This window comes from Aquarana catesbeiana, linkage group LG04 (assembly GCF_042186555.1).
Source record: "Aquarana catesbeiana isolate 2022-GZ linkage group LG04, ASM4218655v1, whole genome shotgun sequence".
NCBI lineage: Eukaryota > Metazoa > Chordata > Amphibia > Anura > Ranidae > Aquarana > Aquarana catesbeiana.
In genome coordinates this window covers 137,628,894-137,652,624 of record NC_133327.1, presented here as the reverse complement: position 1 = coordinate 137,652,624, position 23,731 = coordinate 137,628,894, and the positions used below count along the sequence as shown (strand labels likewise).

At 42.2% G+C, this 23,731-nt stretch overlaps 1 protein-coding gene across 1 annotated transcript in view; it reads left to right on the top strand.

Annotated features, from left to right (window-relative positions):
- The window catches only part of PASK (PAS domain containing serine/threonine kinase), an 85,548-nt gene that overhangs the window by 37,359 nt on the left and 24,458 nt on the right, over positions 1-23,731 (top strand). The window contains exons 11-17 of the mRNA XM_073625745.1: positions 1,936-2,969; positions 5,759-5,937; positions 10,969-11,136; positions 11,752-11,877; positions 12,130-12,264; positions 13,836-14,035; positions 16,334-16,467. Of these exons, the coding sequence (XP_073481846.1) occupies positions 1,936-2,969; positions 5,759-5,937; positions 10,969-11,136; positions 11,752-11,877; positions 12,130-12,264; positions 13,836-14,035; positions 16,334-16,467 (1,976 nt within the window). The remainder of the gene's footprint in view (positions 1-1,935; positions 2,970-5,758; positions 5,938-10,968; positions 11,137-11,751; positions 11,878-12,129; positions 12,265-13,835; positions 14,036-16,333; positions 16,468-23,731) is intronic.

Genomic DNA, 23,731 nt, shown 5'->3' with positions numbered 1-23,731 from the left:
AATATTTATTTCCTATGATTGTTAGTTCCATCTAGTGGCCATAATGCAATATTTCCTTGATTCCCTCTATGACGGATGTTCTATCTGTAGAGAAAATAGCTTAATAACATTCAATTTTGCCCCCATTCGGACAGAACAAGTGTACATGCAGTTTCACAGGATTGAGATTTTTTTTTTTTTTTTTTTTTTTTTTTTTTTATAAATGCACCCCTAGGGTAAGACACATATTGCAACTTCCTCAGACTGAATTCTAAAAAAAATCTCCTCTTCAGCATCCCTGTATTACATGATAGATTAAAGGCTATCTGCAATGCACCTAATGAAGTGCTGGGGATGTATGAAATTTGACCTTAAGCTGGGTGCAGTGATCTGATAAAGACAGTGAGCAGAGAACTTTTAAAAGTAAGTGAAGTGTACATTTTTAGCAGTCCTAAAAGGGAACCTGTCATATCAAGTATATAATCTTACATTACTTGTAAAGTCTAGGCACATCGTGGTCCCTGCAAGTTCAAATCTACCTGTGGTTTATTTCTTTTTTTTTTTTTTTTAGCCCGTAAAGCATTGCACATGCGATCATCAGATAGGGGGTACAATGCCAGGATCCTGCAGACTCTCAGGACACTGTCTGACTGTACCTCCCATATGGGCAGGCAGATACTGAACTGAAGGAAGTGCTCACCAGCTACGTCACAGTTCATCAAGAACTACAAGCCGTCGGCCATGATGGATGACGATACTTGAAGTTCGTTCAGTCACAGAAATTATGTCAGCGGGTGCAGGGAGAAGATCCCCCATCCACTGTTACAGAGGGTGGGAAGCTGTTTTGTATGCATACAAAAATGGTGGTTTTAGCTGGAAAGGTTTATTGCTGAATTATTACAGGTACAGGCTCAGATTTTGATCCTGAACCTAAATTCACTACCTAGCAAGACACGGAACAAGTTAGTAGGATAGGCAGTTTGGACTTAACCAGTTACATGCTTTTGTGCGAGTCAGTCACTCATTAAGGGGTTACTAAGCCCACAACAGTAAAATCAGTGTGTATATGCTGTAAAGCATGCTTGTTATACTCGCTGTGAAACCTACAGGGGTTAATCCTCTGCATTGTGTAAAAGGGCAGTTTGATCCTGTCTTCTCTGATCCTCCCCTTCTCCCACAGTCCCCAATTTATCTCCTGATAGAAGAGGCAAGGAAACAAGCTGCACATGCTTCGTTTGGTGTGTACTGCTAGAGAGGTTTTTTTTTCTCTTGGTAGAGTGACCCTGTGCTAATCACATGCAATCAGCACTGTCCAGACAGAGGGTCAGGGGTCCTGCAGCCTCATAGCACAGTCAGAATAGAATGAAAACTCCTCCTACAAGCTTTACCCAGACACAGATAGAAGTCACAAGACTGCTCTAACTGCTGATTTGAAAAGGTATTTAGCAGTTTATACTTACTAAAACTATTGCATTTCCATGTTCTGTGTATTGTGGGAGTCCAGATATAGTGAATGCAGGGTCCTGGGTTTAGTAACACCTTTTATAAGTAGTAAAGCCAAGATCAGTATGACAGTCATACAGTCTGTGCCTTTAAAACTAGATAACAATCCTCACAGGTTTCTTTCCAGTTCCATTTAAATGTAACTAGATCCTATCATCTCCTAGGGAGATCCTAACCAGTGTTTTTCTATGTATGAGAAGTGTGCTAATAATAACATTCTTCTTTCCTATAACAACCGATAAGCATCCAGCTATCTTTTTAGTCCATGATTTCAAAATGAAACCCGAATCTGGATGAGTGCTTTGAGAATAAGTACTTTTTTGTTAGCACACTTTTCATATGTAAACCACTCTGTGTTTTTTTTTTTTTTTTTTATTGATTCATTTCATGTTTTGGTACCAGTTCCCCAAAAAAAATTTACTATTTTTATCTTCTCGCTTTATCTTTGTTTAGGACAGCTGTTGGGCAGCACCAGTTTGCTTCCACATCCCTTCCGGATCAGTGCAGTCTGGGTATGCCAGCATGTTGCCTGTCTCCAGGAACTCCGACCCAGGATGAGCAGTGGGACAGAGAACCAGCAGTAAGGAAATGCATGCTGCATGACCTCCTTCCAGGGGTGGATATGGAACCTCTCACCCACTGTTTGAAAGGCTTGAGCTTAACTGGTAGTTACAATCAGCAGAAAGCAATTGATGTAAAGATGCTGAACCATTCTCCAGATGCCTGCCCTGGTTTGGAGCATGACGGAAACAGCCCTTGTCAGCACTGCACCTCTACAATGAAGAAAATAAATCCCCCACCTAATCCTGCCCCAGTCACAGCCCAGGTGGCTCCATTACTAAGCTGTTCTATGTTTTCATCAGTCACCCCTTCCGGATGCACCAAGCCTTCTGAGAACTTGCACCATGACACACCTTTACCATCCGTAGATGTTCCTGAATCTAATAATTTCACCTGCACGGCACAAGATGTGACTTGTAACTCGCCTCTCATTTCAAATCCCCCATTATGTCACAGTAGCCCAGTAAACAGTAAACAATCATCTTTAAAGAGAAACTACTTTAAAAACACAGACCATCTACCACAAAATTCATCACTTCCCTTATCTACACCCTGTCCTGAGCACAGTGCTGAGGATGTGTATGAAGAAGTTATCCCATCCACCAACACAGAGACTGTACAGAGCCCTCTATGTACACATCTCTCAGCGGACTCTGAGCCAGAACAAAATATCGATGGGTTAGACTGTGACTTACCCAACAGACCTCCAGAGAGACCTTCAAGCCATAATGGAATAGCAAAGCCTCATAGAGAAGAATATTCCCAGGTTACTTCCACCCCTGTAAGGAATGGATCTACCTGTTCCTTGGTGCTAAAGTCTACAAACCGCAGCCATGATCTTTTTCTAACAACCTCCTCTAATAATGGTGAAATTAAAGAAGGAAACTTCAGTGGATGCTGTCATCACCAAGATGGCTCCAGACTCTGTAAGAACTTTTTTTTTAATTTTATGTTACATACAGACATTTGTAGCAAAATGAATGAGCTAGTTGACTTGATATTTCTACATGTATAATATAAAACAGAGCACCAAGCCAAACGATTTTAATAATTTTCAACCCCAAAGACTTTCTATCAGTAAGACAAGGTCTCTGCAACAATATAGGATATGCAGAAGGAATATACTATACAGACAATTAGAAAGATAGATATATATATATATATATATATATATATATATATATATATATATATATAAATATTGCATTCATAAAGTATTCAGACGCCCCCTTCACTTTATTACATTTTTTTTATGTTGCAGCCTGATACTATAGTTGAATAAAATAATTTTTCTCTCAATCTACACTCGGTACCCCATTCATTCAAAGCGAAGACGGAATCTTAGAAATGTCTGAATTTATTAAAAACTGAAATATCACATTGGCATAAATATTCAGACCCTTTGCAACAATACTTAAAATTTAGCTTGCGTGTTTCCCATTTCTTTTAATCACTGCCAAGATGTTTCTACACCTTGATTGGAATCCACCTGTGGTTAAACATATACATTAATTGGACATGATTTGGAAAGGCACACACCTCTCTATAAAAGGCCTCACAGCTGACAATGCATACTGTATCAGAGCAAAAGCTATGAGGTCAAAGGAACTGCCTGCAGAGCTCAGAGACCAGATTATTGCAAGGCACAGATCTGGGGAAGGCTACAAAAACATTTCTGCTGCATTAAAGGCTCCCAAGTAGGGCTGCAACTAACGATTATTTTCATAATCGATTAGTTGGCCGATTAATCGGATAATAACCTTTAAAAAAAAAAGTCTGGTGTATAATTTAATGTGTAAAAGGCAATTTATTCTTAAAAATCTATATGCAGTGGTAAATCTAAATAACCAACTATATGGTTAGGGAGCAAAATCTCTAATCCACTCTGAGAATAACAGACAGAAGAGATATATTGTATATACTATTAGAGCAAATGTACTGTATATACTATTAGAGGTTGAATCTGGTAAATATTATCAGACTCAGAGATCACATTTTTTATTTAGACCACTTTCACACTGGGGCGCATGTAATGTGCCCTGCTCCCACGTAAATTAAAAAAAAAACATGTTATACTTGCTTGCTCTGTGTAATGGTTTTGCACAGAGCAGCCCCGGTTCTTCTCTTCTGGGGTCCCTCACCAACGCTTCTGGCTTCTCCTGCCTTCAGAGTGCCCCAATAGCAAGTTGCAAATTATAGTATAGTGTGCCCCTATAGCAAGGTAAAAATCTTCTGCCTTTAGACCCACTCACTTCCTGCCCAGGACTACATGTTCCATGAGGCATTGCTCCTCACACATTCACAAGTTCTCAGGCACTTACTAACATGTATGGATGGTGTACTGAGCTGTATGTGTGCTGCACTGTATTTCCTGATATGTAAACAAATAATGCATTCTGTATGCAGGCCAACTAATCGGCTGGCCGATTAATCGATTATGAAAATAGTTGATAACTATTTTCATTATCGATTAGTTGTCGATTAATCAATTAGTTGTTTCAGCCCTACTCCCAAAAGAGCACAGGGGTCTCCATAATTCTCAAATGGAAGAAGTGTCTAAATGCTGGTTCACACTGCAGCAATGTCCGACATCGGATGTGATTCGCACTGCATACGATCTCTGTGCAATGTGATTTCAGCCATACAGATAATATGGCTGAATTTGCATCAAATACAGACCAAACTCCAGGACCCTTTTTTTGGTCCGCAGCAGAATCAGATCACATGGGTGTTTGCGAATTTGCAGTTCGCACTGCGATATGCAAACTGATTTGGAGGTGTCATTTACTTTTAATTGGCGCTCCCAGCAGTTTGCATAGGGCAGTGTGAACTGCTGCCGGGAGACATGTGATGCGCGAACCGGCAATGGATTCACAGGGTTCCCGCATCACTGCACTGTGAACTGGCACTAAAATTTCTGTTTCTAAAATTCTGATTTTGCGTTTTCAATGTGGCTTACTGAGTGTAGATCAATGAGAAAGAAATTAATTTAATTAATTCTGTTGAACCAGCCGATATTCGGCCCGTGTGTACCAGCCGCAATGCTAGCTAGGGTGATAATGTGAATATACTATTATTGAGATCCCTCTACCACTGTGTACCTCTCGTACAATAGCTGTTGGGTGAAAAATGTTGCGTTCTTATTCATCAATCTGTCGGAGAGAACTGTCCAAAAAGCCATCTTATTGAAACTTGTGAAAGAAAATAAAAATCTAAATCTTATTCAGTGTTGGGTGGTGATAGACTGTCCTTCCCTCAGACATCTTGATGAATAAAGCCTAGTGCACACAAGCAGAATGTCAGGCGCCACCGGTGCATGACTGAAGGGGCATGACTGAAAAGGTTTGCCGATCGGCTCTCGATCAGCACTCTCCGCCAATGGCGGAGAGCGCTGACTGGATTGTTTTGGAGCGACTGGAGTATTCAGAACAGTTAGTACAGCAGCTCCTACCTAGTAGTGTGTACCAGGCTTATGGGATAGTGGGGTTTTTTATTTAAAGAAAAGGAATACTAAAGATCTGCCATTTCCAGTTTATGTTTATAAGTAGCATGTAGGTTCAGAAATATATATTATCTTTTTCATGATCTGAGACACCTAGACATGGCACATTCGTTGGAAACTAGATAATACGAAATGGTGCATTTAGACAACAATATTATATTTAACTGAATGTAGAATCTCAATTTTACATATTTTTTTTTCTTTTTATTACAGATATTCAGTTTGAAGTGCATTCTGTCTGTTCGTCCGGTTTACCTTTATTTAATGTTTGGGTAACAAAGGATTTAATGCAGGGCCAGAGAGAAGCAATAGCCAGGGCACAGCTTCTGCTTTCCAGTTTGGCAAGTTCATCACAGTCTTTGCTGGAGCAGTCAGAGCGAAGTCTTGGAGAGGTTGGTGTAATCGATGGCCTAGTACTAGTTGCTGTTCTCTCCTACTGGTGGTATGCACAGGAATGGGTTTAGTTTGCCGTTACTCTATGCTGCCATGCTGCTGGGTAGTATACAAAGAAAATGAGCAGACGTCATTATATGCCAAGAAGTGCAAGCCACATTGAGACTTTAGAAGCTGTGGAAATGTTTCATACTACCATTCAAACCTAAATGCTAATTGGCATTCTGTGTTATACTATTTTCAGCTGCAACAGCAGCATAAAAACGTCAGACCCTGGTGGTATGCTACAGAGAGGACCACTACTGTACACATGAGCAGCAGTTCTCCTTGCAGTGGTCTGATACACCACCCTCTGAGTCAGAGTGGTGCATTCAGTAAGGCTTAAAGGCTAAGATAACCATTTTTCTTTTTCAAAATTCCAGCTCCCCTATGTACCAATATACCAATAAAGTGGTTGTAAACCTAAAAAAAAAAATCCTGTTCCTTTAAAGCAGGATATACAGCATAGTGCTTGTGCAGTGTCATTTGTCCATCTCTATGCTGTAAAATACCTGGTTGATCCTGCCTGATCCTCTGTGTCCTTTAGTGTGCTGACCACGGTAATCATGGTTGCTGATTCATGACACCGTGGTCAGTTTACGTGCCTCTATCATTCAGCTGCTCTCCCTCTTCCTCCCTGCCTGTCAGCTTGGGAGTCTGTGTGTGAGCCGTCTCCATCCCCTCCCGCCGATGTGGCTGTGAAATCACAAATCCTGGAATACAGAAAGATATACAGTTCGGTATCTGTTCGGTATCAAAAATTATGCAGCAAAATACCTTATTTCAGAGCGCCGCTGTGTGCTCATGTGACCTCCCGCCACTCTTCTCCCGGCTTACCTCAATGGGGAATCTTGGCCCCTCCCACTGTAGTACTTAGATCGGGGAAGGAAAGCATTGGGAGGTCACGTGACCGCACAGCGGCACTGTAAAAGAAGGTATTTTGCTGAATATTTTTTTTTTAAAATACAGCTGCTGAACAGTATATCTTCCTGTAACAGAAGAGATTCCAGGATTTGTGAGTAGTAACTTTACAACCACTTTAATGTACTTTTGTTGCAGAAAAAAAAAAGCTTTCTTTTGTATTTTAGGACAACTGTTTGACAGGTAAGTCTGCCATAATGTGCTAATATGCTGTGCATAACCCTCCTGGGGGCCCCTAAAAAGACAAAAACATAGCTGACTTAACTCCGGTCACACCAGTGTGATTTGACAGTTCAAAATCCTTTGATAAGTCACACCTTATTTGTACCTATGGAACTGTTCAAATCAGTGCGACTCTGACTGGCACCAATTTGAAAAAGGTTTCTACACTATTTTTGACGATTTTATGTGCAACTTGCATTGACATCTGTGAAATCGCACAGATGTCAGCAAGCTGCACATGAAATCGCACTGACCGACGTGTTTGAAATCGTGCTTAAGTAGCGCATTTTCAAAGTCGCATTCAATGGTGATCTGAGGCTTAAAGTGATTGTAAAGGCTCGTGTTTTTTTTTTTTTTTGTTTTATAATAACAAACATGTTATACTTGCCACCTCTGTGCAGTTGGTTTTGCACAGAGCAGCCCGGATCCTCCTCTTCTCGGGTCCCTCTTGCTGCTCCTAGCCCCTCCCACCTTTGAGTGCCCCTCAGCCAGCAACTTGCTACAGGGGGTACCCAAGCCGAGTCAGAGCTCCGTGTATCCATTCAGACACGGAGCCCCGACCTGGCCCCGCCCCCTCTCCCCTGATTGGCTGACTGATTTTGATTGATAGCTGCGGGAGCCAATGGCACTGCTGCTTTGTCTCAGCCAATCAGGAGGACTGTACTGGATGGCTGAGGGGATCGTGGACATCGCTGGAGAGAGAAGGAGCTCAGGTAGGTAATTGGGGGGTGCTGGGGAGGCTGCTACACACACAAGGTTTTTTATCTTCATGCATAGAATGCATGAAGATAAAAAAACCTTCTGCCTTTACAACTGCTTTAACTACTACAAGCATTTTTTTTTTCATTATTTGTATTTGTATGTATATAGATTATCTTTACTTTAAAGTAAATAGGGGGTTAAAGTGATATTAAAGTCTAATTTTTTTTTTTTTAATAACAAACATGTTATACTTGCCTGCTCTGTGCAGTGTTTTATCCAAACAGCATCCCAGATCCTGCTCTTCTCGGATCCCTCTTCGGCGCTCCTGGCCCCTTCCTTCTGCCGAGTGCCCCCACAGCAAGCAGCTTGCTGTGGGGGCACCCAGGCCGAGCCGCTGCTCTGTGTGTCTATTCAGACACGGAGCCGTGGCTACACCCCACCCCCTCTTTCTCCTTATTGGCTCACTGACTTTGCTTGATAGCAGTGGGCATCAATGGTGGCCTGCTGCTGTCTCAACCAATGAGGAGGGGAGTCCCAGACGGGGGCTGCTGCACACTGAAGGTTTTTTTTATGTTAATGCGAAAAACCACTTTAAAGAGTGAGGATTGTCGGGCGTCTTTTTCCATTAATGCTGCTTATATGCATGTAGCAGGGTATTCTACTACCGCTTTTAAAACATTCATTTTTGATTGGAATCTAGGAGTGGGTGTCTGGGCTCTCTGTTGCTATTTAGCATGGTTTCCTTTTCCTTTTACAGCAGGGATCTCTAAACTGCAGCCCGTTGGATGGCTGTGGCCCTTTACTTGCTGTTATCTGGCCCTTCGTGCACTATCTTTTCCACTGATATCGGGTGCTACTGATACCAGAAATGGGAAACTAATTCTCCCACTGACACCAGTGATGGGGCACTCTTCCTCCTACTGACACCAATGACGTAATATTTTTTACTACCACTTTTCACTAAGCCTATGGCATTGTTTACTCCCACCGATGCCAGGGAATTTTCTACTCCCACTGATGACAGTCCGGGTCCCCCTAAAGTTTGAAGGGCAGTAAACTGGACTAGGGCTGAAATTATTAATCAATATTATCAATTTATCGAATAGTTGGTCCGCACCTTCCTCCCTGCCAGTCCGTTAGAATCCCCCTGTGTGACCAGGCACGTCTGCGCCTCTCCTCCTCGCTCCTCGGGAAATAGTGTCCATTGGTGTTGCTTGGGGGGGGGGGATAGTGCCCCATCATTGGTGTTCCCGGGAGGAATAGTGCTGCCCCATCATTGGTGTTTCCAGAAGGAATAGTGCCCTATAATTTTCATTGATATAGCAAAGTACTAATGCACTACCAACAGTGTATCAATACAAATAAAGTGCTAAATGAAAAAAGCAGCTAAACTTCTATAGTGTAACCAACACCTCTAAAAATGTATATTGTGTAGTGAAGTAGCGCTATTATAGCACGTCAACAAAAAGAAACAAAAAAAAAAAAACAAGGAATTTCTCAGATGCTCATGACAAATATAAACTCATATAAAAGTGTTCAAAGTCCTAAAAGGGGCATCCCATAATATATATCTGAGCAATAATGCAATGAAATCCAGTAAAGTATATCACATAAAACTAAACTAAAAGTAAATTTTTTCACAGGAGTAATCAGCATCCAAAATAATCAGGTGACTTAGAGAGATGATCAGTTCCAAAGTGGAAAATATAAATCAGAGTAGATAACCGAAGAGACTAGGGGGATAAGGACAGGTGAAAGAGTCCAAATCAAAGATGTAAGATGGTAAACATGTTTTTCTGCAATCCTCCCCTAGTAGTGCTAGCCTCTCACCTTTATAGATAGACCCCAATGGGTCTAATGGGGCAACAGTGAAAGACCAGCCTGTTGTTGAAGCTTTCCTCACAGCTTTCAAGGGATCACAGCAATATTTGTCTGGTCTCCACGGTCTTTTCCTAGAAGAAAGTTTTCTCCCAATCCTATAGGTGGGGCAACAGTAAACGACCAGGCTGTTGTTGAAACTTTCCTCACAAGGTCCAAGGGATCGCTGCAACGTTTTCTCCGGTCTCCACGGTCCTTTCCTAGAAAAAAGTTTCTCCCAATCCGCAAGATAGAAGATAAAGAAGAAGGCTCTCCATAGTGTAGTAGGTTTAAAGGTTCAAAAGTAATTTATTTAAAAAAATCTAAAAACTCCTTTACAATAAAAATGGCAACAGCAGGCCAGGCAGCAAACCACTCCTCCGGGAGGAGCTTGGTGACATGACTTCCGGTTACGGCCGTGACTGGAATTCTTTTCATTTGTTTGACACGTTTATTTGCTGGCTGATCTACTCAGATTTATATTTTTCACTTTGGAACTGATCATCTCTCTGAGTCACCTGATTTTTTTGGATGCTGATTACTCCTGGTAAATAATTTACTTTTAGTTTAGTTTTATGTGATACACTTTACTGGATTTCATTGCATTATTGCTCAGATATATATTATGGGATACACCTTTTAGGACTTTGAACACTTTTATATGAGTTTATATTTGCCATGAGCATCTCAGAAATTCCTTGTTTTGTTTTTTTTGTTTTTTGGGGTTTTTTTTGTTGTTGACGTTTGCTGCTTTCATAATTTTCATTATTACTTTAAATAAACGAAAAAATTGCATATTATTATTATTATTATTATTATTATTATTTTTTTTTTTATGATCTTATCTGATTAATCGAAACAATAATTGGCCAACTAATAGATTATGAAAATAATCGTTAGTTGCAGCCCTAAACTGGACCTTTGTTTCGAAAGTTTGGTGTCCCCTGTTTTACACCTTACATTACTATTAAGACCTGGTGTGTGCTGATCATGACTGCTTTTACAGCGCTGTGATCAAGCAGTCACAGGCAGAATGGAGCAGAGTATTCTATAATCTATGGTGATCCATATGTGTTACCTTCATTAACATAGATTGGATATTTGATCATTTTTATATCTGCAAATTATATAACTGCTTGTTTCAACTGACAGCAGTCTTATTATTAGATGTACTGCCATTCAACAACTCTTTCCTTAAGTCAAGTAGATATATCTGTCTGTTGATCTTAAAAGACCTCAAGATTAGAGCTGCATAATCAGAACCTTGTATATCCTCTTATATCTTTCAGCTGATCCGCAGCAGTGCTGAAGCTGGACATTGCACTGAGATCCAGGATCTTCAGACACTGGGGGCCTGTGATGGCGAGTATGACCAACAGTATGAGACGCTCTTCCCTCTTGGAAAAGGAGCTTTTGGCTTTGTATGGTCAGCTAAACACAGGGACGATGCAAAGGAGGTCAGTTCTTACATGTAGACTTTCCTTATTGATGTTTTGCAGTGAGTTGTCTTTTTTTTCTTTGAGCGCAAATGAGTGCATTTCATATAGTTGTCACAAAATGTAGAAAAGGCGCTTACAGAGATAATTGCCCAAGATCAAAGCATTCAAATATAAAATAGATTGCAATTAGCTTATATGAAATTTAATGACATGCATGCGGGGGCAAGGCTGGTTCATCCACAAGTAAACTAGACAGAATTCTAAGGCCCAGGGGGTGTCCCAGCCACAACTTTTATGTTTTTTAGCAAATAAGGGGCATAGCGCATTTGTGCACCTGCCTTTCCTTTTTAAATGGTAGGATAGCTTTGTAACCAGTTGGTGCCCAATAGGGGAGGGGTCATGCCAGTTCAGACAATGCAAATGGAACAGTCCTTATCTACGTTAATCAAAGGCTTTGAGGGGGCAAATCTGCTGCTTGGCCTTGGGCCTCATTCTGCATTATTCCGTCTGACTGTGGGACACTGTAGCACTTACCAGTTTTAGAAAAATAAGTGTATGACCATGCATAGTAATGTGTTTTTTTTTTTTTTGTTTTTGTTTTTTTGTTATTTTTACCAACCTTTTTAAAAATAGGTTGTAGTAAAATTTATCCGAAAAGATCGAGTCCTTTTTGACTGTTGGGTGCAGGATCCTGAACTCGGGAGGGTAACGCAGGAGATTTCTATATTATCCAGGTTACAGCACCCTAATATTATCAGGGTAAGCATATTGTTAATAAATAAGCTTTCATTCTACTTTTGAAATGTCAAGAGCATTAGTAATATGGTATGTTCACTCTGGAAATTTCATTCAGTTTATATTTTAGGGCTATGTGTAAAAATACCATCATACAAAATTGTATATTTGTGTTTTTAATTTTCTACAGGAAGGATCTTAGTAGTAGTTTTCTATTGATATGTTTTAGAATATTCATCCATTCATCATCATACCCTTTTCTATGTTGCTATCTAGGTTCTGGGGATATTTGAGAATGACACATTCTTTCAGCTAGTGATGGAACAGCATGGAGATGCTCTTGACCTCTTTGACTTTATCGACAATCAGCCAAATTTGGATGAACCACTTGCCAGCTATATCTTTCGACAGGTGAGATCACTTACTGTTTGTGTTTTTTAGAAGCTACATGGACACACACACACACACACACACACACACACACACACACACACACACACACACACACACACACACACACACACACATATATATATATACACACACACTTGTCTTTTTGGCCAAACATACATTAACTCCCTATGCCTAGAATTTATATATATATAATATGTGTGTATGTATAATGTGTAGCACATCTCTGTAACACGTGCACATTTCTCTGTGTTTATACCTTTTTAAATACCTTGTAAGTATATACAAATACATGGTGATTAGCCAGAGATCTCATCAACCGTTTACCAGCTCTATACCCATTTTTGGAGTGCTTTTTTAAAAAGTGGGCTGTTCCCACTGTGGATCTGGCTGTATCCCAACTTAATAAAGCACTGAAGATTCCTGTAGAGGATGCACTTGTTTTTAAAATGGTGCTCCAGTGTACCAAGAACTGAGCGATCAGCAGTCATGTGACTGCTCAGTCCTCTGTCTCATAACTAAAGGGGGGGGGAGGGGCAGCTTTAGCTCGGTGAGCATGAATGTTTTTTTTTTTTTTTTTTGTTTGTTTTTTTTTTTTTCTTACTCTATACTTTTCCTTTAAGGACCTGATTGATAAACGATTGGGTATTCTTTCTTTCTAAAACCTTGTCTTCTCTAGCCGACGATGCATTGTAGCCTGGGTTGACTGTTATACTAGTTTGACAAACTTTAGGGGAATGGATTTGAGTTATAAGAAAGGATCCGGTTTCTCTCCAACTGCAACATGTCAATAGCCTCAAGCTATTGTGTTGACAAGTTCGTACATAACTCCCGTCTTCTTTATTGTATAAGTCTCCTGTCAGTGGACATGTGACAGATACTTTGGGTCTGAAATGCTGGGCTGTGTAAGGGTATGGAAAAAGAGCCTGCTGTAGATACCTTTCGAAGGCCAGCACCTCTTTGGATTGGGCGTCCTCTTCAAGGATGTCATCAGAGGTAAGAATACTTACCTACCATAGAAAACAGTTCAATTGGTGTGGGGCAGAGGTTGCCATCATCCCTTTATAATGTTATAGCATCTCATCATTCCTCTTTTTATTTGGGGGGGGGGGGGGACTTTAGAACAGAAACCAATATATTAAAGCAGTTTGTTATATACAAGTATACATTTTATTTGACCAGATTAAAAAAGAACTCCATGATGCTCAAACATTCTTTTAAATCAACAATAGCAGTATAGCATTTATACAAATTTGTTTGCTAGGTGGTAATACCAAAAACCACACATGACTATACAACCTCCAAGGTTCAGGTTCACATGCTTTTACTATTCACATTCAACTAGCTGGTCTTCATCCCCTACTGCACCTTTATAGAGTGGGTCCCAGTACTATTTCTGTACAGCCCATAAATGAGGGGGGGGGGGGGGGGGGTTTCCTAAGTGTCAAGCCTAATATAGATAGGGTATTTACCCCAGAATTTGCTCAGGTGCCCCATAAAACCTAAAAAGAAGAGTATTTTATAATTAATTAAAAATAAAGTTTTTTTTTTTTTTTTTTTCCTGATTGCAGTTGGTATCAGCAGTGGGCTATCTACACAGTCACTATATTTTGCATCGTGACATTAAGGATGAGAACATTATAATTGCCCCTGACTTCATTATAAAACTGGTTGACTTTGGCTCTGCAGCTCGTTTACAGCCTGGAAAGTTGTTTTCTACCTTTTGTGGTACCACCGAATACTGTGCACCTGAGGTGCTGCTTGGCAATCCGTGAGTTCATTTATTTTTACATATTACCTATGTTCTGGCTAAATAAGTCTTTTTTTTTTTTTAATGTCCAGAGAGTCCCTTGTTGCCTTGTAATCCTTCTCTAGTAAACCGCATAAAGACATGAATTGAAGCATAAAAGACAAAAACTCAGTAAGACTAAAGCAGCCCATACACAAAATTATTTCCTGCAACCAGTGTTGACAGGGGAATCCCTCCCTCCAGTTATTGTATTATTCTAGTGGGGGAGCGAGGGAAAGCCGTGAAAGAGAAGACAGTGATTATTTGCTAGCGATAATCGCATGCAAAAGCTGGCAGGCTGGTTGTACCCAAGTTGATCGATCAACTTGGTACATTCAGCCTGCTCATACATGGTTGGAAACCTAAGAGCATTCTGCTGAATGAATTAGCAATCAGATCAGAATTTTATCTTTTTAGTGATACAAATATAGGAATGTGAAATAAGTGAAATCCAATAGAGAAGATACAGCCACTGCACGCAACAGTCATGTTATACCACTTGCCTGGACATGACATGTGGAAGAACACAGGAAATGGTAATTTGAATTTTGCTAACAATTAATGAAAGTGAAGTAATTACTCCTTTTTTACTCCTTGCATAAGAGATATCAGAGTGGTCATTATGGGTTACAGTATGTTGCAGATAATTATTGTTCTCAATACTGTTCTACTGGGTAAGCTCATTAAGGTTCAAGGAGATAGATGATTTCCTATGTACATGCAGAACTGTGTTCCTGTTGTGGCAGTGGAACTCCACTCTAAATACATATAGACTTGCAGTAAATTTACTTGTTGGCCAGCATCATCATCAAAACAATTAAACCATGGCAGTATTTGAATATACTATTTGACATAGGATTCAACACTTGATTAAATATTGAAATAAGAATAAAAACCTTTGTCATTTATGATCGTTTGTTTTTGAATATCAGCTGGGGTCATTACATAACAGGCATTATAATAGGCATCATGAAAAGAGGAACACAATTTGCATTCTGTGAGGTCAGTCCAGCTAGACACAGGATTACTCGGCACATGTCTTTTGCAGAACACAGGCTTCGTATAACAAGGCATTTTTATGCTGGTTACTAAGCATGTAATGCTTTGTTAAAAGGCAGTGGAACAGAATATTACAGAAATTCGAGAAAATGTGTTCTTTTCCAAATAGCTCATTATAGGGACACAATTATTATTTGTTCATGATGTTTTTAGTCCTAGCAGTAAGACTTATATCAATGATTTTGGGGCATTGTGGTGTGTAAGTCATTTAAAAAAAAAAACTCTATCTATCTAATCTATGGCCCTCTGAACCCTCCTGCATTGATTTGTATTGTAAGTGTACTGTCTGCCCTCATGTTGTAAAGCGCTGCGTAAACTGTTGGAGCTATATAAATCCTGTATAATAATAATAATAATAATATATATTATTTTAATAGTGAGAGTCACTGTGAAAAGGGATGGAAAATGGACACAGAGTCTGCATGTCGGCGGACTGCAGTGCTACAGAGCATAGCCTTGAAAGGGAGAAAACTGTTTTGGCAGCTTTCTCCAGGTTTTCCTATGTTCTGATGGGGCTCTGTAATTTGGAGATCCCGCAGAGACTTGGGTGGGATCTCGAACCCTGTGTCCAGATCTTATGGATAGCCAGCAGGTTGTGAGCCCAAGTGCACACAGCCCATATAACGAGGGGCTGGTGAGAGCAGAGAGTGGAGGAAGGTGGAGTGTGCGCAGCTTGTTGCTGCTGCTGTATCAAGACAGACCTTTGTCTGAAAAGCTGTCCGCCCTGTGTGAGACTACATCCCTGGTATAGGGGGGACTTCGTGTCTGAAGGACTGGGAAGGTTGGGACGGCCTCAAGGGCCTGTGAGACCAGAGAAGGGTCTGGGAGGGCCGAGGCGACTAGCAAGTCCAAGGGGGCTGAAGGAAGTCCTGAAGTCTGGTGGACAGTTAACAAACCCAGGGGTCTGGAAAATCCTGTTGAGGCCAGGAGTAGGCCGGTTCAGCAGGGAACTGCAAGGCAAAGTAAGCCTAGGAGCCAGGAGGCTTGGTATTTTTGGTTGTATGAATTTACTGGAGAAGAACCCCTGTGTTTGAAATCCTGTATATAAAAACTTTTATTTTGTTCCTGTTAATAAAAACAGGCTGCCATGCCCTCAAACCTGATAACTGACTGCTGTGGACTCACTACGTGAAGATGCATCTACCACTGAGCTAAACACCCCAATATCACAATAAAATATATATAAATAATATATATATTTTTTTTCCTTAACATTTGAAGGTATCCTGGTCCAGAGCTGGAAATTTGGTCTCTAGGTGTAACGCTCTATACCCTAATCTTTGGAGAGAATCCTTTCTGTGAAGTAGAAGAGATCTTAGAGGCTGAATTAAACCCTCCATTTGCTGTATCCCAAGGTGAGAATCATCCCTTATCACAATTGCTAATCTAGTGGTTCACACTGTGGTAGACAACCATTCAGTCTTCTTTCCTCACCTCAGCCGTTCTAAAAACAGAATCCTAAAAGGGGAAATTCACTTATGTAAAATGTATTTTTTCATTGTTTTTTAGATAGTGGATTTTAGGAGAACCACACCTCATACTGTCTGCTCTCACCATACTAGTCATTACTGTGTCTACTGCAGTGACCTTCCCTTTTTTCTGATCTATAATTTCCCAGGACCTGAAGTGGACATCCAACATCAACACAATCCTCCAAAAGACCCAGCAAAGGATGTACTTCCTGCTCCTGCTGGGGAATTTCAATCTGCCGATACAATTTTACACTGCAGTAATCATGTCTGTTATTTGCACTTCCATCACTGTTTGGTTTAGAGCAGACTACAGTGGACAGTTAAGTCTGCAGAATAAAATAATTGGTGCTACTCTGCCTGCAATCCAGGCCTTATACAACGCTAGAGTCCAGAACCATGCAGAGAAGATCACTGCAGACCCCATACATCCTGTACATTGCCTGTTTTAGTTGCTCCCCTCTAGTAAGCGTTACGGATCATTGTACACCACGAAAAATAGACATGAGCCAGTTTCTTCCCCCAAAGCACTGTCTGTACTACTTCAGCTTTTAGATGTTTACAGATCTCCCAGTGAGACATTAGGGTTGATTTACAAAAACTGGAGAGTGCGAAATCTGGTGCAGCTGTGCATGGTAGTGAGTCGGGTTCTAACTTCAGCTTGTTCAATTGAACTTTGACAAAAAGACCTGGAAACTGGTTTCTATGCACAGCTGCACCAGAGTTTGCACTCTCTAGTTTTAGTAAATCAACCCCATTGTTTGTATAGGTTTAGCACATGTATATAGTAACTGGGTGCATGACTAAGACATTACATACTACATATTGTATTGTTGTCTCATTAGTGTGGGTATATATTGTATGTGTTTTGGGGGTGGATGGGTACATACATATGCATAAATGTTTATCTATGTGCAAAGTACATTGAAACTTTTAAACCTTAAACTGAATTCAAATCCCTTGTGTGATGTACATACTTGACCAAGAAATCAAAAGAAATTTTACTGTAAAAAAGTCTTTCCGTATGCATAGGTTAAACCTTTTTTCTCGAATCGTCTTCCAGGGCAGCATCCGAGAGATAGGCTCCTCCTCCCTGAAACAGGAAACACATTAGTCCACCATTATAAATTTCACAGTCTTACCTGCGTGCCTCAGGTGTTTATGTTTCCTCAGGACCCACAGGAACTGCAAAGAAACATTTGTTATTTTACTTGTCTCCCTGATAGTTGCAGGAGAACCCCTGCCAGCATCCCATCCAGCCCAGTGGGCCTTGGGAGGGCGAGCAGGAGCAGCAAATTTTAGCAAACTTACTCTGCCTGAGATTTCACCCCTACAGAGGGGTCTGCAATCATCCCCCCAAGCTGCAACAATACACTGGCATTTCCCCCATACCGTTTTACTATGTTAGTGGAGGGACCTGCTGCAGCTTCCATCTGGGATCTTTTTCCAGGTGTCAAGCAAGGAGGTAGTGGGTGCACGGATGCTTTACCCCCTGACCACAGGCCGCCGCCGCCTCCTCGCTGAGAGGGTAGGTGTCTCTCAGCTTCCATTTTTTTCTTCTATGGGATGCATAGTGTCCGCGCCCGATCGCCTCGGTTACCGCCGCGATCGGAGTCCTCCGCACCCCGCAGAACAAGCCTGCTTTGTTCCTCATGGAGGTTCTGCGGGGTGTACCAAGATGGCGCCAATGCCAAAAAATCGTCACTTCCGGTTCCGGTCGGCGACCAGTTTCCCGGAGTCTGAAGATTTCCAGGAAATAACAGAGCGGGGCACTTCCGGTGACATCACTGGGAGGCGTGAATTAAAAAAAAAATAATAATAATAAAAAAAAATTATTTAAAAATAATAATATAGCAGCAGAGTCCCCCTCTCTAATGGAAACCCAGAAAGGAGGACACCAGCGGCATGTGCAGGTATATCCATTAACCTGCACAGGGTCAGCTGGGGGCGGGGCGGAGCAGTCACAAAGGCTCCTCTAAGCAGAGGATCCTGGTGGTTGACCATGTCTGATGCTTCTCCACCCTGCCCTGCAAGCCAGGACAGCTCCAAGGTAAGCCAGAATACTCTAGGGTCAACTCTGTCTTAACCTCACTGCGAAACTGCCTACTTACAGGCAGCTTTTAACCACCTACCTCACGGGGACCCTTTTGTGCTCGATTTCAGGCAAGGACCCCAGAGGAAAGGAAAGTGAATAGCAACAAAGCATGTGCTTCGTGCAGCCACCCGTTTTCACCTGAATGGAAAAAACCCCTATGTCAAAAATGCATAGACAATATGGTGGCCAAAGAACTGCAAGGTTATCTGAAAGATCTGCTCAGCTCTTTCAAAAAAGAAATAAAGAGCACCATGGCACCACTACGCTCAGCAATTGAGAAGTTGAAAGCGCCAACAAGTGCCAGTCAGGCCAGTACCCCGTCTACCGGCAGGACATGCGTTCCTTCAGGGAACAGACAGAACAACAGGAACAAGTGGGGGATTCGGAGGATGGACTTTGCTCAGACTCCGATGAGGAAGATGCGGCTTCAGAGGGCAACTTATTTCTCTCAGAAGACACAGATAGCTTTCTAAAAGCTATAGTGGACACGCTAGGTATTGAAGAACAAAAAGCCGCAGAGTTCACACTACATGACAAAATGTATAAAGGGCTACAACCCAGGAAACCTAGAACATTTCCTGTACAGCAATCTCTTCAGGATATCGTTAAAAAAGAGTGGGAAGACCCAGAGAAAAAACACTTCATACCAGCTGCAGTCAAGCGCAGATATCCGTTTGCAGAGAGGGACACCAAAACCTGGCCTAAATGCCCCAAAGTGGATGCCTCTCTGGCAAGAGTCACAAACAAACGTGACTTGGCCTTTGACCAGGCGGGTACCTTAAGCAATCCCATGGATAAGAAAATAGAAGCCCTTTTAAAGAAGGCCTGGGAAGCAGGGGCTGCGAACCTAAATCCAGCAATCGCTTCCACCTGCACAGCCCGCACCTTACTAATCTGGTTAACCCAGCTACAAGAACTACTGGAAAGTGACACACCTAGGGAAGAATTAATAAAAACCATCCCTACACTGACCAGAGCGGCAGCTTTTCTAGCAGATGCCTCAGCTGAAACCGTCAGAATATCTTCTAGGACCACAGTGCTACTCAACTCAGCCCGAAGAGCCCTGTGGCTGAAGTCTTGGGAAGGTGATATCCCTTCTAAGAACAGACTGTGCGGAATTCTATTTACTGGAGACCTACTGTTCGGCCTGGACTAGAAACAGTATTAGACAGGACCGCAGCAAAGAACAAGGGTTTTCTCCAAACCAAAAAGAAGCAAGGAAAGGCGCCCTTTCGGCAATTCAAAAAGTTCGACGAGCGCTGGAGCAAAGAAGCGCTGGAGACAACAAAACAAAAAAGGCAAGGGTGAATTCATCCTCAAGCCTCCTAACCCAAAGAACAAAAAACAATGACTGTCATCAGGTGGGGGGCAGACTTGCAGCTTTTGCCCACCAATGGATGGAAGCAACAAAAAACAAATTCATCATATGCACCATAACGGATGGCTACGCAATAGAATTTTCCGCCTGCCCCCCAACCAAGTACCTAGTAACCATGCTACCAAAGGACGAAGATCGTGCAAAGGCCTTTCTAGAGTCCCTGGAAAATCTACTAGATCAGAAAGTGATTTGCCATGTACCTCAAGAAGAGGAACAAAGGGGGTTTTATTCCCATATCTTTGCAAAGAGAAAACCATCAGGTAAGCTAAGGCTCATACTGAACCTCAAGCCACTCAACAGAGGGATAAAATACAAAAGATTCAGAATGGAGTCTATTTACTTGATCAGAAACATCCTGCCATTGGAGACATTTATGGCGACAATAGACCTACAGGATGCCTACCTACATGTCCCCATAAAGGAGAACCATCAAAAATTCCCGAGGTTCGCAATACAGGGGCCAGCAACCACACTGCACCTGCAATATACAGCTCTCCCTTTTGGCATCTGTTCGGCACCCAGAATCTTCTCAAAAATAATGGCAGAAGCGCTAAAAGGTCTAAGACAACAAGGCATTGGCATAATACCATACCTAGTCTATCTACTGTTCTTTGCAGATTCAGCAGAGGCCCTAGAGAACAACCTGCTCACAAGTATGTCCTCCTGCAAAACCTGGGGTGGTTAGTGAATGCAGAAAAATCACAGATGACCACAAGCCAGAGAGTGGTGTATTTGGGCTATGTACTAGACTCAAGACTAACCAAAACCTTCCTAACAGAAGAAAAGAAGGAAAAAATCACACAGGCAGTAACCTCTCTAAGAGGGACCAACGCTATTACAATCATACAAGGAATGGCAGTACTAGAGCTGATGATTATCCTCAATCCCAGCCATCACCTGGGCACAAATTCACATGAGACCTCTACAGACTTACATTCTGTCCCAGTGGGATGGTAGCCCACTCATCCCTAGACAAGTCCATTCCTGTCCCAACCACAGCCAAACACTCCAATGGTGGCTCAATCCGCTTCGATACATTGAAAGGCGCAAATTGGCTCAATCCGACCCAATCAGGATCACCACCGATGCCAGTGCCCTAGGCTGGGGGGCACACATGGAGGGCCTCTGCACACAGGGAAAATGGCGTTCCAGATGGTCCAAGCCTCCTCAAACATGAGGGAACTAAAAGCTGTGGGGAAAGCATTTAAACCAGCAATACAGGGGAGAGACTTAAAATTACAATCGGACAACGCCACGATAGTGGCATACCTCAACAGGCAAGGAGGGACAAAGTCCCAAAGCTTGATGAGGCTTACGGAAACAATCCTACTATGGGCAGAATCAAACACAAGGTCAATACCCTGTTTCCCCGAAAATAAGACCTAGCGTGATTGTCAATGATGGATGCAATATAAGCCCTACCCCCCAAATAAGCCCTACCCTGTTTCCCCCGAAAATAAGCCCTACCCTGAAAATAAGACCTACAAGGACTTCAACTAGGGCTTATTTGGGGGTAGGGCTTATATTGCAGCCATTACCGACAATCACGCTAGGTCTTATTTTCGGGGAAACAGGGTATCAGGCATCCACCTGAAAGGAACAGACAATACGCTGGCAGACTTCCTGAGCCGGAAGACCATAAAACAGACGGAGTGAACTGAACCAAACGACCTTCGCACAAATCGCTCAAATGTGGGGGGTACCCGAGGTAGATCTGTTCACCTCCAAAGCAAATGCAAAATCACCGACATTCTTCTCAATGGATCCCACAGATGGCAACAGCGGAGTAGATGCCTTCAGCCAAAGCTGGGGATCGCGACTGTGTTATGCATTCCCCCCAACTGCCATAATACCAAGAGTGATTACAAAAAAAAAAGACAGAGAGCAACGGTGATACTAATAGCACCGCACTGGCCACAAAGGGCATGGTTCAGCCACGTGAAGAACCTCAGCATCCAACTTCAACTGACACTGACGGACTGGCCAGATCTGGCCCAGTCAACCATCCGAACCACAGAATCCTGAAGCTTTCGGCTTGGTTACTGAAAGGGTAAGACTTCAGAACAAAGGGCTGTCAGACAAGGTCATCAATACCATCCTAGACAGCAGGAAACCCGTGACTAGGGAAATCTACGAGAAAGTGAGGAAAAAGTTTGTCTCTTGGAACAAAAACAAACTGACTCCCAACAGAGGGATAATTCCAATAATTTTGGACTTCCTGCAAGATGGAGCAGACAAAAACATCTCCCAAGGCACGCTGAAGGTACAAGTGCTCCTTCTCCTCGTTCACGGACATCAGACTTGCAGAGGATCCGCTGATAAAGCGATTCCTAATGTCGCTTAAAAGCTAGATCGGCTACAATGAATAGAATTCCAACTTGGGACATGTCCACGGTGCTTGGAGTGTTTCTCTTTCCTCCATTCGAATCAATGGAAGATAGCTCAGACAAAAACCTCACACTAAAAACGGCACTTCTTGTGGCCCTAGTATCGGCCATAAGAGTGAGCGAAATCCAAGCCCTGTCTATCATGGAACCATACTGCCTAATACATATAGACACAATAATTCTCTCGCCAGACCCAGCCTTTCTACCCAGGGTCTCTTCAACATTCCATAGAACCCAAAATATCACCATCCCTTCGTTTCCAAAAACTATGGACAGCAAAAAAAGACACAACAAACTAGATGTAAGAAACACACTCATAGCATACCTCAAAAGAACGAAGGATTGGTGAAGAACGACATCTCTTTTTGTCCTCTATGCAGGAGTTAACAAAGGGAAGCGGGCATCCAAGAATACCATCAGCAGATGGATAAGAATGGCCATACAGACCTATGAGGCACAAAACCTCACCCCTCCAGGCGGGATCAGAGCACACACAACCAGAGCCTGGGCAACCTCGGTCGCAGAGAAGGCAGGGGCAACTCCGGAGCACATCTGCAGGGCAGCGACATGGTGGAGCCTCAGGACCTTCGCAAGGCACTATCATATAGACCAGCTGTCTGACCAAGACCAGACATTTGTTCGCAAGGTGCTCCAGTCTCTATACCCACCCTAGTAAGTATTGCTTGATACATCCTCTCGGATGCGGCCCTGGAAGACGATTCGAGAAAATAGGTACCTGGTAACTCTCTTTTTCTAAGAAGTCTTCCAGGGCAGCACTAGTTCCCACCCTTAAAATGACAAATACCAGGTACAACGGGGGAGCTTTAAGCTTACTGATCGGTGCTTTAATACAACTGAGGCACGCAAGTAAGACTGAAATTTATAATGGTGGACTAATGTGTTTCCTGTTTCAGGGAGGAGGAGCCTATCTCTCGGATGCTGCCCTGGAAGACTTCTTGGAAAAAGAGTTACCAAGTACCTAACTCTATTTTCCTTCAGATGCAAAGAGTGCCTGCTTGTCATTTGCAATAACCTTGTAAATAACTCTGCACCAAGCTTACTATATACTATTACAGTTTGGGGCTTCTGACAGAACCCAGAGCCCTCGGAAAGCTTCAGCAGTACTTGAACCTTGCTGAAATCCTTCAAGCAGCTTGTGTAAAGTGACAGCCAGCACTTCCATTATGATCTGTGTTTAGCATTCAGAAACTGCAGGGGAAGGGTGCTGTAAAGCCTTAAGAAATCTACTTCAAGCCAGCCAGCGCTTTGTAAAGCTTTCTGTACACAGTG